The sequence below is a fragment of the Diceros bicornis genome, chromosome X, assembly GCF_020826845.1.
Source record: "Diceros bicornis minor isolate mBicDic1 chromosome X, mDicBic1.mat.cur, whole genome shotgun sequence".
Lineage (NCBI taxonomy): Eukaryota > Metazoa > Chordata > Mammalia > Perissodactyla > Rhinocerotidae > Diceros > Diceros bicornis.
In genome coordinates, this window is record NC_080781.1 from 95,181,975 (window position 1) to 95,196,479 (window position 14,505).

The 14,505-nt window shown below is 35.9% G+C and overlaps 1 protein-coding gene across 6 annotated transcripts in view; it reads left to right on the plus strand.

Annotated features, from left to right (window-relative positions):
- The window catches only part of ZMAT1 (zinc finger matrin-type 1), a 190,675-nt gene that overhangs the window by 161,086 nt on the left and 15,084 nt on the right, over positions 1–14,505 (plus strand). For 2 of the 6 annotated variants that reach the window (XM_058536387.1, XM_058536383.1), the window contains 4 exons: positions 3,511–3,617; positions 7,199–7,300; positions 7,378–7,552; positions 9,409–9,693. In XM_058536387.1, the coding sequence (XP_058392370.1) occupies positions 3,513–3,617; positions 7,199–7,300; positions 7,378–7,552; positions 9,409–9,693 (667 nt within the window). In that variant the 5' untranslated portion in view covers positions 3,511–3,512. Of the gene's footprint in view, positions 1–3,510; positions 3,618–7,198; positions 7,301–7,377; positions 7,553–9,408; positions 9,694–10,506; positions 12,648–14,505 lie in introns of those variants that run through there. The other 4 variants (XM_058536385.1, XM_058536384.1, XM_058536386.1 and 1 more) reach the window with 4 other exon arrangements.

Sequence of the window (14,505 nt, forward strand, 5' to 3'; positions counted from 1 at the left end):
TTTAATTTCAGATTTTTGTGTATTTTAATTTTTGATTCACTGAAGTCAGAGCATCAACACAGTCATTATATTACACCCACAAAGAGAATTTGCCATTGACAAGTAATTGTAGGTGAATTTATTGGATGTAAGGTCAAAGCTCCACTTCTTGCATCAAGAACAACATTGCTTAAGCTTAAATGTAATACCTCTAAAGGCTTATCATATTCATAGAAAGTTCTAAGCTCAGGCTCTAATACCCTCTAGTTTTGATAGACATACCTCTTATGTTCATCCATTCCTTTCTGTGCCTATTGTCCCTCTTCTGGTTCAGACCTCATGACCTCTTGCCTGTGACTGGTTCCTAACTCGTATCCCCATTTTAAGTCACTGCTTTTCCCTTATTGAATGTAGAATTAAATCCAAATGCCCTGATGAAGGCAATTATGATTTGGCCCCATTCCAAGCTTTCAATTATTTCCCTTTATACTCTTGCCTCCCCCTAAGTACCTTTATTCAACTCTTTTTATCTGAATTTTACACATCTTTTAAAGCTTAGTTCAAAACCTGTTCTCTGAAAAGCTTTTCCCAAACTCCTCAGCAGGAACACACTATACCTTATGTCTTTTAGCACTTAGGACATTTTGATCTTGGGCTAATAGTTCTTTCTATACCTATCTTCCTTACTAAATTGTAAATTCCTTGAGATTAGGAACTATTCACTTGCTTTGTCATTTCCAACATGTGGGACAGTTATGTATGTATAATGGAAAAAGTCAAGATAATACAAAGTTCCAGCTCCACCAAATAACACATGTGACAAATTATTTTGATTTTACTGAATCCCAATTTCCTAACCTTCAGAATGTGGGAAAAGCCATTTACCTTGCAGATTTATTTTAAGGACTAAAAGGTTAAGCTGTTATCTTGTTTGACACATAGAAGGCCTTCAATAGAATGCTCATTCTTTTTCCTTATATCTTTCCAAAATGTCTACCATAGTACTTTGAGACTAACCTCAATAAATATCAATAAAGCTAAGTGATGCCCAAAGGCACTGAGGGCCTGAATACTACTTGAGGGTAGTATTATGAGAAATGAAAAGGAAGAGATGCATATGAAATAACATTATAAGCTAGAATTGACATGAAACAAGCTAGAAATCACATGAAAGTGATTTGCTGGGGAGAAGAATGGCTGAGAGTTTGAGCCTGGAATATTATGCGATTTAAAAGAAAAACAGGCCAAGAACTTGTGTGAGGAAATGAGTCAAAAATAATAAGTCTAGGCAATACTATTCTAAAGGAAAAGTTATCGGGGCACCAGTAACTTCATGGGCTTCATGGACATAATCTCCGGCACCAGTAATGAAAGGCTGGGTTAAAATACTGGGCCTTGGTATTTCCCAACTTGAGTGTCAGTTTCAAACTTTGACTATTAGAAGTGGGGGAAATCTGGAATTAAAAGTTGATCTGGGAGAGAAATGAGTGTTAAATTTTAGGAATTCTTAAACCTCTAAATTAGCAGTTTCCTTTTTTCTTCTTAAAGGAAACTTTCCCTCTGTAATAAGTTATGTTGCCACCAAATGATAATATTTACTTACTATTAAAGAATTTAATAGGAAGTTCAAGATCTTACCACTATGCTCAGATTGCATATACAGATCTTCCTCGACTTAATATGGAGTTACGTCCTGGTAAGCCCATCGTAAGTTGAAAATATTGCAAGTCAAAAATGCATTTAATATACGTAACCTACTGAACATCATAGCTTAGCCTAGCCTACCTTAAATGTGCTCAGGACACTTACCTTAGCATACAGTTGGGGAAAATCATCTAAAACAAAGTCACTTTTGTAATAAAGTTTTGAATATCTCATGTAATTTGTTGAATACTGTACTGAAAGTGAAAAACAGAATGATTCTATGGGTACAGAATGATTGTTAAGTGTATTGATTGCTTACCCTCCTGATCACATGGCTGACTGGGAGCTGCAGCTTGCTGCCACTGCCCAGCATCACTAGGGAGTATGGGACCGCATACTGCTAGCCCAGGAAAAGATCAAAAATCAAAATTCAAAGTATGATTTCTACTGGATGCGTATTGCTTTCGCACCATGGTAAAGTTGAAAAACTGTAAATTGAACCATCATAAGTCGAGGACCGTCTGTAGTAGTAAATTCTGAAACAAGGGAAGTCCTGAAATACATTTTAGTTAAACTCTTTATCTTGCTGGTTTTAGAGACAAAGTTAGATAAATCATATATTTTAAAACAAACTAAAAATAATTCTGAGGTGATACTGTATATTATAGGGATAAATTTTTAACTGTTTATCAAGTCATTTCTGACATGTTCCTAATTACAGTTATTCTTATCTTAAAAATGCAGTTTTTTAAGTAAGCCTTTTTAGTCCATACGGTGGTACTGAAAATTAAGCTTAGGTGAAGACGTCCAACGTAACTTTAAATATCTTTAAAAGTTTTTGAAGAGCAAAAAGAAAGTCCTACACAGTTTGCAATAATTAAAACAATTGCAGAGAACAAAATGTTAAATTTTCTCCCTTTGTTCCTTTTCTAGCTTCACTTCCCAAAGGTAACAACTTTTAAATTTAATTTACATATTTCCATATTTTTATATGTGGTGTATATTTAATTTTTGTTAGTGTCAGGAATTGGATGTATTATATTTATCGTTCTACAACTTTTAATCCATTTAATATATCATTGGCGTTTTTCCATGAAAGCATATGTGGTATTAGCTTATTCATTTAAATAGCCCAATAGCAAGCAAAATTTTGATGTTTTGTGATTTATACTCAAAGATAAACTAATAAACTTTGGCAGAATGCATTGCAGCTGTTAACAACTTTAGGTAGAAGTGTGAACCTGAAGTGTAAAAGCAGAAAGTTTTGTCATGCATTATTTATTACAGTTAGAAACACGATAGCATAAGTTCTAGATGTTAGGATATGAACATTACTTCATAACTTTTGGGGGGCTTGTGTGAGACTTGTTTGACTAGATGAGTATGCTAGTGTTTGTACGATGATGGAGGATATTTGCCCATCATGGGCAAAGTTCGTTTGTGGTTCTATGTGATTTTTAGATAACATTAAAGCCATAGCTCCAGATAAGTGACAGTCTTAAAACAATGCCTTTCTTAGGACTATCTACTGTAAAATGCAAAATTCAAAGGCTAGGTTTTTTAATCCTGCCTTTCATTATTGGTGCCCCAAATCATTCCATGAAGCTCATGAAGTTACTGGTATCCCCGTAACTTTTCATTTGGAACAGTAACAGTATTTCCTAGACTTATCATACTAATAAATAACTCTTGCCATATCGGACACTAGACATAATGTGCCCATATTAAATTGCATACTTGATAAGCAAAAGGTTATTACTGTAGCCTCACAAGCACTCAGATTTGAGGTCGTATATGAAATAATATGTAGTTGAAGAATGAAAATGATACTTCTAAATACTCATTAATGTGAATATATAGTCTCACTTCCCTTTATTTTATTCATAGATATGACTTGGAATGAACAGGAAAAGGCTGAACTTTTTACAAATAACTTTTGTTATGCATGTGGAGTGGTGCTACAGTTTGAATCACAGAGGATTTCACATTATGAGGTAGGTTAAAAATAATGGGAATAGAGTCTAAAGGCTTTTAAATGTAGCAGGTAAACTTCATATGTTATCTTTTTTGATTTTTACAAGAATATTGTGAAGTAGGTGACATTATTTTCTTTTTTTTTTTTTAAAGATTTTATTTATTTATTTATTTTCCCCCCAAAGCCCCAGCAGATAGTTGCATGTCATAGCTGCACATATTTCTAGTTGCTGTATGTGGGACACAGCCTCAGCATGGCCAGAGAAGCGGTGCGTCGGTAGGCGCCCGGATTCAAACCTCTGCCGCCAGCAGCGGAGCACACGCACTTAACCGCTAAGCCACGGGGGCGGCCCACATTATTTTCTTTGATGGATGAGGAGACTGACTCAGAAAGGGACAGTAACTTAATGGCTTAAGTTTGGGGAATTCAGGTTTAAACTTGGTCTTTTTGACTCCAAAGCTTGTTTTCTTTTCTTCACATCATTCTGCCTCTTTGTATCCATCAAACCACTATATCCTTCCTGTCCTTGTAAATATAAGGGAGATGTTATCAAGTTTGAGTAGGAAACTACTAATGTGAATAAAGGATACATTGTTGTATAACCCAGGGCAAGTCACTTTACTTCTCTGAGCATGTTTCTTGAACCTGCAAAACGTGAGTGGTAAAATCTCTTACTAGTGAGAATTAACTGAAATCAAATATGTGTGAGTGCCTAGCACATCCTCAGACCCCATAGCTCAAAGATTTAGAGTTAGCAAAGAGAGACACTCAAGGGGCTCTCTAATAACTGAGGTTGAAACCATTTGAATTTAAATTTGAAAAATAGCTTTTTATGGGCTTATAAAGTACTATTCAGTGTAGAAAATATACAAAAATACGAGAAAATAAAAATCAATCATAATTCTATCACTTGTAGGTAACCATCATTTAACTTCTCTTTTGCTTATATGATTCCAGTATGCTTTCTGAGCACACGCACACACACACATTTTTACAAAACAGAATTGTAGATGTTGTTTTGTACTTGTTTTTTCATATAAGAGCATATTCTGGACGCTTTGTCCTGTCATTACATCTTTTTCTTTTTCTGTAATATCTTTAATGGCTATAAAGCATTATATTATGTAATGTTGTAGCATATTTTTAAATTTAAATTTCAGTCCAATCTGTAAGTTTGGTGCTTAAGCTTGTTAAATCATCAGATAAAAACTATACATGACTTTCCATACAGAAATATTTGAAAGCATTTCTGTATAAATATTATACTTGAAAGGTGATTTTTTCTTTAGTATACAGCTTAGTTAATACTGTCAGACTATCTCAGTATAGTATTTATTTTACATATAAAATAGGACAGTACAGCAGAAGTTTTGAATTTTAATAAGGTTGCACTTATTAATATTTCCCTTTGTATTTATACTTAACGTGCTTAAGAAACCATTGTCTGCACTTTTGTCATATAGATATTTCCCTCTATTTTCTTCTAATACTTTTAAAAGTTTCATTTCTTGTGTTAAGTGTTAAATCCATCTGGTATTGATTTTTGCGTATGGATGGTAGTAACAACATTTTTTTTCATACAGATATCCAGGTGTCCCAGCACTATTTATTTGACAGCCCATCCTTGCCCCACTGATTTGTATTGGCACCTCTATCATATACTAATTTTCATATATGTATATATATGCTTGTTTTGAGGCTGTTATTCTGTTTTATTGTATTGCTCTGTTTACCTGTCTCTGCAGTAATTTCATCTTTCTGTAGCTTTAAAATAAGTCATGATATCTGGTAGGAAAAATTTGTATAACAAAAAAAATCATAATAAATTTAAAAGAAAAACCACAGATTGGATGGTATTTATAATCCATATAATTAACAAAGGATTAGAATCTAGAATGTATAAAGGACTATACATCAATTAGAACAAGAAACAACCCAATAGAAAAATGAGCAAGTGATATGAATAGGCTATAGAAGAGATACTCATCTTCGCTAGTAATTATACAGGAAATGCAACTTTAAGTGATAATGAGCTATCTTATTAAAACCATCATACTGATAAAAATTAAAATCTAATAGCACTTAACACTTCAAGAGAATATAGGAAGACAGAAACACATATGCTGCATTTGGACTTGTAAACTGCTTCAGCATCTTCGGAGAGAAATTTTATAATACCTACTAAAATTGAAAATCCTCATACCTTATAAGCAAAGAATTCTACTTCTAGGTATCTACTTTAAAGAAACTCTTGGACATGTATATTAGGAGATATGTTTACATATTTTCAGTGCAGAGATGCTCGTAATAGCAAAATAAACACAAGCATAACTGCCTTCACTGGGGGACTTGATGGGTAGCATATGGAGTGGAATATTATGCAGCATGTAACATGAATGAACTGGAGCTATGTGTATCAATATGGGCAAATCTTAGAAATATAATACTGAGTTATAAAAAGCAAGTTGAAAAAGAATATGAATAGAACGATTCCATTTTTGTAAAAATTTTTAAATGACAATAGTATATAATACTGTTTATGGGCACATGCATATGTAGTAAAAGAATAAAAGCATGTCAGGAAATGATATAGACCAACTTTAAGAGAGTGGTTACCTATGGGGAGAGAGTGAGGAGGAAGGGATTGTGGGCATGAAGAGATAGGACTGTATATGTAAAATGTTACCTCTTTTAAAAAGGAGATCTAAAGAAATACAGCAAAATGCTAACATATGTTAAAACTGGATGATGGGTCTGGGCTTCAGCTATATTATTTCCTGTGCTTTTATATATGATGGATATATTTCACAATTTAAAATTCTGTAGAGAGAGAGTGATTGCCTCACGGTAGGTGCTCAGGAATGTTAGTTTCCCTTCTACTTAGAGCAACATTTTGGTTATTCTTATGTATTTTGTTACACATTTGTTCAGAGATTTTTCTAACACGCTTAGCCTAGAAGGGTTAATTTCCTCACATAAAAGAATCTGAGAGGTAAGCAGTGCAGGGCTGATATGAAAGCCCCATGACATCATCAGGGACCTAGTCATTTTCTGTCTTTCTGCTCTGATTAACTAGCTTCTATCCTCAAGATCCCCCATAGTCCCAAGATGACTGTTGGAACTCTGGCCTTTACATCTTAATTCCAGAAGCAGGAGGGAAGGTTAGAAGAAGGAAGCTCATCCCCCAGCCTGTTAAGGAAGCTTCCCAGAAATTCCAGCCAACACTTTAGGTTACATCCTGTTGGCAAGAATCTAGTCACATGGTTACATCTTGCTGAAAAGGAGGCTGGAACATGCAGTCTGTTAGCTGGATATATTGCCCAAGATGTGTAACTAAGGAAGAAGAAGAAACTTGATATTGGGTAGCAAGTAGGAGTTTCTGTCAAAAACAAGAACCTAAAAGTTACTGGCCTCTAAATTATAGCATTATTTTCATTTTAACTGAGATTTAGAGATTTGAAAGCATGTGAATCTCTTTCATAAACTTGATACACACTAAATATATTAGAACTCAAAAGTGCTGTCCTCAAATTCAAAGAGGTGTAAATTTGGGGTGCCTCTGTTATTGAATAAACAAAGTTGTATTGTATCTTTTTTCAGAGTGAAAAACATGCTCAAAATGTTAGGTTTTATTTTCAAATGCATGGGGAACAAAATGAAGTGCTTGGTAATAAAATGAAGATGGATGTTAGGACTTCTCAGGTGAGTGGCCTATGTTGATGTCGTAATTCTAAACTTTGAGTTATTGAATCTTTCTAACAAGATTGTGCTTATTTCAGGTGTATAGGAATGAAGTAGTGGACAGAAACAAATTTTGTGATCTCTGCAACATGATTTTTAGCTCCCCAGTTGTTGCTCAGTCTCACTATGTGGGGAAAGTCCATGCTAAAAAACTGAAGCAATTAATGGAGGAGCATGATCAGGTATCTCCTTCAGGATTTCAGCCAGAGATGGGTAAGATTACATTCACCTCTTTAGCTTCATTACAGGGTCTCTCTATCATTTTTTTCCAACTCTCCTCTCCACTTTTTGTTGGACAGACTTTCACTCCAGGGCAATAACTTGATTCTTCTTCTGCCCGGTTAATCTCTGTATTCTTGTCATTTAATATGGAGATTATAATTGCTAGCTGAATTTTAAGAAATGTTATGACTTCTCCTTTTCAGTTTATTAAATCCGAATAAAAGCAAGTGATTTTCTATGCTGCTATAAAGAAACAACAATAAGCAGCCTGAGCTCTTCAGTTTCTAATCAAATCGTAAAATGTTAGCTTCTTCTTACTTCTTCCCCTTGGCATCTATCTCATTCTTTATCTGCTTTAGTATTTACCAAAACCTTATCTCGTATGTGTGTTCAGACCAATGTCTTCACCATAATATAGTTATGGTGCAGCATTTACTAACTATAACTGTAAGCAAAAAAATAAGTTATGAAATCTCTTTCTACCTGACAGCTCATTCCTTTCTTCCTATGAATATAAAGAAAAAGTACCACCAGCATCATCAATCAGTAGTTATTGAGTACTTATTTTTTTACGCTAGATCCCAAAGATACAGAGAACTAGAACACGTTGCCTCTTTCTTCCTTCCAGTGATGTTGGGCCACCAGCACATGAGAAATCTGACCCAAAGGGCTCACTTCTGGCCTGAGGTGGCAGAGTACACCCTGGAAAATCCAACTTGTATTTTGAAAAGTTTGTGTGCTAGAACAAAAAATAAGATGATTAATCCTCTGGAATAAATAATTTACCACATTCTCACTAGCTTCAATACTTTAGGAATAAGGCATGCCTGGCATGGAAAATTTCCCAACGTTAATTTCCAACACATAGTGTAGATCTCATTCAGCATTAATACGTATTTTTTTTAAATAAATGAAACCAGAATTATTATTATTATTATTTTTTTTGTGTGAGGAAGATCAGCCCTGAGCTAACATCCGTTGCCAATCCTCCTCTTTTTGCTGAGGAAGATTGGCCCTGGGCTAACATCCGTGCCCATCTTCCTGTACTTTATATGGGACGCCGCCACAGCATAGCTTGATAAGAGGTGCGTCGGTCCACGCCCGGGATCTGAACCTGTGAACCCTGGGCCGCTGAAGTGGAGTGCGTGAAATTAACCACTAGGCAACCGAGCCAGCCCCCATGAACCAGAATTATTTTTAATGTATTCTAGTCTCTCTAATTTTTGTATATTTGTTTTTCTGCCTGCCAGTCTAAAGGAGGACAGAATCATTGTGCCTTACAAGAGAAAACATTTTGGAAAACCTTATCTTCCAGTCCCCAAAATTCTTCAGTTTGGGCTTAGAAAGGAGACTAAATGAAAGAGCTCTGAAATAACTGTAATTGTGGAAACATATAATTTTATAGCCTTAAGCAACTGCATAAATTTTATTTTGATACAAACACCACAAATCTGGACTGAATAGATGGCTTACTGTGCTACTCAAGAAAGACACCAACTTAGAAGTTGGTACCATCTGTTTTACCCTCACTAATTTCAGGAACTGTCCTAGGACACTCGCATGCTTTCGTTGATTTTTTTAAATGAATATAATTAGGCAGTGCCAGATGCTGAACATTCCTTCCTGTATCTTTGTTGGAGAAACTTGGTGACAGACTTGTGTTCAAATTTCCATTCTCACAGAATGAATTTCTTTTTAACCTGAGTACCTTTATCCAACAGGCCTGTGTGGAAAAAGTCCAAAGATAGTGGGTTTTTAAAGAATTCTAAATTTCTCTAATACTTTGTAATGAATGCAACTCTAATAGCTGAACACATGTTGATCACTTCTTATTACGACTATTTCAGCAGGTGTGCCTATTACTACTTCTGCAGAGTCAACTTTTCTGAAGCCCCTTGCTGTCAAGCCTCCTCCAGGTGGGATTAAAGACAAGACTATGCCTTCCTCTTCCAGCACTGCTTTGGATTTGAATAATCCAAACAAGTATTGCAAGCTCTGTCCTGCTTCCTTTAATAGTCCATTAATGGCCCAACAACATTATGTTGGGAAAAAACACAAAAGAAATGAAGCTAGGAAGAAGTTTGTAGACAAGATAAGAGAGAAACCTCTTCCAGCAAAATCAGAGGCAAATGGTAAACAGTAAAAATATCAAAAAACTCTTTCATAGGAAGTCTATATTTTATAAAATATACTGGTTAATGTATATACCATTTTATTCTTATTGAGTAGGGGGTTGATAGTACTCATGGAATCATAGAATTTTAGAGAAGTAAGGATTTTAGAGTCCATCTAGTTTTGTCTGTTGGTTTTCTAAGAAATGAGACCAAGAAAGATTTAGATGACACCTATTAATTACAGAATCAAATATAGGTATTCCCATGGTTCCAAGTTATATCATAGGTACATAAAGAAGTATTTTAAATTAGTATCGTGTGGTTATATCATTCAGTCACTAAGTATGGATAAAGTGTCTCTTGGGTGCCTGGCTAGTCATTCTTGGGAATACAAATGAGGATATGCCATTTTGCCTAAAGGAGCAGCTGTATAAACTTGTTGGGTTAGTAACACTTCATCACAAGAGGCTACAGACATGGATTTTTGTGTACATATTTTTGGTAACCAAAGGAGTGAAACATGGTTCAGAAAAATATTCATAGAGGAAGTATATGATTTAGATTGGTAGAAGTGGGAGGAAGAGAGGATGAACAAAGGAGCTAAGAAAGAGTTGCAAGAATTCAGGCACAATAAAGATTCTGATCCTGACTGGAGTGATCCACTTGCTCTTCTAACCAGATTTTTTTTTTCATTTTTCCCCCACAGGCACCTTCTCACTACTAGCGTATTTTATTCCCTTTTCATATTCTCTCTTCCACCCACTTCTTTTCCTTCACTCACTGTTATTTTTCAATTCTTTCCTTACTAGACCTTTCTGCTTCATGTGAAAATGTTCATTACTCCTTCCTTCTTGAAGCTCTGTTCTTTGTCATATATAACTCCTTATGCTCTGGTTCTTCTGCTGTGTTTCTATTTCTTTTCTGTTTTATTTGGGGGCTCTTTTTTTTAATTCATTACCTAAATGTAGGTGTCCCCATGGTTCAATTCTTGACCTTACTCTACAAACATAATCTAATCTATTCCCCTGATTTCATCTCTCGTCTGTATGCTCATGACCTTTCTGTCAAGCTTTAGACTCATATATCCAAATGGCAGCTACTGCTTCACCTGGATACCTCATAGCCATTTCAAATCCACACAGTCGTTCAAAGTAGAAACCTGTAGTTAACTGTGAATCCGCCAACACCAGCGTCTTCACATTCTATATCTAATGAGGCACCAAGCCATGACTATTTTACCTCCTGAATATTACTGTTCCCTTGTCTCCAGCCCTGCTCTTCCCACAATAGTCAGACCCTCAACATCTTTCCTAGAGCTTTGCTACTCAAAAGTGTGGCTTGTGGCCAGTATCATCCGCATCACTTGGCAGCTTTTTAGAAAAAACAATCTCAGGCCTCACTGTAGACTACTGAATCAGAATCTGCATTTTAACAAGATCCCTAGGTGATTTGTACTCACAATAAGTTTTGAGAAGCATCGTTCTAGAATATTGTCACAACTTGCTAACTACTCTGTCTGCCATCAGTTTTGTCTCCCCACAACCACCCTCAATTTAATCACTAGAGTGTTTCACCTAAAGTGCATATCTTTCCATGTCATTCCCCTGGTTAAAAATCCTTAATTGTTTCTCTGTTTTCTAAGGATAACATCTAAGCTTCATAGCTCTTTGCCATCTTGTCCCTGCCTACCTTCTCCAGGCTTATCCCCTGCTACTTCCTGCTATGATCTATGTAGGTCAGAACCTGCAAACTGCTTATGGTTTCCAGATACCGTTGCCCTATTTTTTGCCTCTGTGCCCTTGTTCATGCTGCCATTTTGCCTGGAACATCTCCATGTCCCTCTTCTCTTGGCTAACTCCTACTCATTCTTTAACATTCTACTTTCCTGGAAGCCTTTTCACTTCCCACAAGGCTTATCTTCTGTGCTTCCTTAACCTGCAAATCTAATTATCTCTCCATGTGTCTTTATCTCCCATTAGAATGTAAGGTCTTTCAGGGAAGGGACTTCATCTAACTCATCTATATTTCCAGTGCTAGAGATAGAAACTGGCACAGAAAAGGCCTACCTCAATAGAGATTAGTTTAATATATGAATTAGCTAACTATTGATCCTTATATATTGATTGCTAACCCTGTATTTGTACTATTTAAGTTTGCTACTGAATGTGATTCAACATATCCCCCAAAGTTACATAGAGATCTATGTTTTTATCTAGGGTTTTAAAGAATATTGATTTAGGCAAGTGTAGAAATAGGAGTGATAGGATTTCTGAAAGTAGTGGATGTTTGGAGAAATGACAGACTTCCACTTGTTGGGGTATTTTTCCTATTGCTGGGCTGAGGTTATCTGGAATAAGTGGCTTCTAGTTTAGTGGCCTTAGGTAAATTGGAACTGATTCAGCTATGAAAAGTGCATGCACTTTGGTCACTTCTGAAAGGAGGGTCATTTTAGCACTCTGAAGTTTCAAGGTTATTAGAATGAGAGAATGAGGATTTTGGTGAAATTTTCATCTGGCCAGGGAGGGGGGGCTGATCATCAGCATAATTTAATCCAGTCATTGAAGTCATTTTACACTAGCTTCTGAAGCTAGAGCTCAAAGAATAGATTTTCATCTCTGCCTTGACTATTCCATTTTCAGAACAGTAAACATTTATGAATTAAAAAATAGCTGAAGAATTTAAATTAGCTAATGAGAATTTCAAAGAACAGTAACAGCAGAATTCCATATTATAAGTGAGCAAGTGGTGAAACAAAAACAGTTTAACATGTGCCACTTTACTTCACTCTTCACCCATTTTCTCCCTTCTTTCTGTCTCTGCCTTCTTTTCCATCTGCTATTGTTTATATATGTTTCTACTATATCTAATCTCTTTCTCTTTTTCTTCATCATTCTCACTGCTTTCTTCATGTCCCACATCCAGCCCAGATCTTATTAGCACAGGAATGGCTACCATAACGATATGGAACTAAAGTATGTATGTATTTTTTATTTATTGTGTTTGTTTTGTTTATCTTACTAATTTCTAGCCCCATTATTGCACTTAGATGTCTTACCTTCACCTGTAACTCAACATATCTAAAATTGAATTAATAATCTTCTCTAAAACCAACTTGAATTTCGCAGTTTTCTGTCTTTGCCGGTAGTACCACTGTTTATTGGTCAGCTACGCTTGAATCTTTGAGGGTATCTTTGACTACTTAATTTCCCTATATCCTATCCATCAGCAAGTCTTATCAAGTATTCTTAGAACTATTTCTCCTTCCTGTACCCTTCCATTACATATTACATTTCCACTACCATCATCTCACACTTCAGTGCTCTAACAAACTTCTGGAAGGCTTTACTTATACCTCATTGTTATTCTCTAACTCCCTAGTAGCAAGATTTCAACCCTGGATCAATTCCACAGCCCACCTTTTCTGCTTTTACATTCATAATAATGAGTGATGCTATGGAAAATTATATAAGGCTAGAGATTGGGTACCTCTACAGAGTCTTGGTATCCAGCCTCTATGAGCTTTTAGTCCTATTTATCCTTTTCCTTTTCCTTCACTTTCCTCTCAGCAATGATTTTTAAGCCTACATCATGCTCCAAGACTCTCTTCCACTGTTCTACACTCCCCTTCCTCACACCCTTCAGACAAGCGTATTCCTTATTTCATCAAGAAAAATTTGGCCATCAAATGTGAATTACCAAGTATCTTGCCTTAACCAAATCGTCACTTAACCCTGAGTTCCCCTTTAATTACTACACTTTCCCCTTCCCTTCTTAGCCAAGTTTTTTTTTTGTTTGTTTGTTTGGTTGGTTTTTTGCTTTTTTGTTTTTCAAATACACTCTTACTGTCTTCACTGTTATTCATTCCTCAACTCACTGCCATTTGTTGACACACATCCCCCCAGCCCTCCACACCACCACTCCACCACTTCACTGAAACTATTCTTCACAGGGTCATAGTGACCTCTAAATTTCTAAATTCAATGAACATCTTTACCCCATTCACTAATCATTCTTTTAAAAATATATACTTCCTTAGTTCCTTTGACATCATTCTCTTCTGTTCATCCTTATAACTCTGTCTTTCATTGGGCCCCTCTTCCTCTATTATCTTAAAGAGTGGCACTATCCAGGGTTTTATCATTATGTTGCTATTCCTATGCCTACCCATACATTGTCTTCAGGAGATCTCATCCACTCTGACAGTTTTAGCTACCCCCAATGCTCTGATTTCTCCAAAATCACTGTGACCTATCTTCTGCCTTTGAAACTCGTATATCTAACTGCCTGTTGGACACCTTTACATGGAAATCTCACAAACTCTGTGTGTCCAAACTCAAACTCACCATTGATTATTCCCCCACCTCCTAAAGCAGCACTTCCTTCTGAAGTTCCAGTTTCAGTTAACAGGATCACCACCCACTCAGTTGCTAAACTAAGATGCTGAGAGTTATTTTAGACTACTCTAGATTCCTCCTCTCTTATCTCGCACTTTCAATCAATCACTAAGTTTTACTAGTTTCAATGCTAAATATTTCACCAATCTCCCTGTTCCTCTCTACCCCTACTGTGACCCTTCTAGCCCATGCCCTCCTTATCTTTTGCCTGGTCTAGTATATTTGCATAAATGTGGTCTCCTTACTTCCAGGCTTGCTCCTCTTAAATTCATCCTACTTAAACCACTATAGCGTTTTCCAATGCAAAAATAAAAAGTCTAGGCTCCTTAGCGTAACATGTAAGTCTCTCTTTGATCTGACACCTTTTTGCATCTCCCAGCTCACCCTATTGTATTTTATTCTACAAAAATTCCAAATTTTACGTTCCTATAAACAC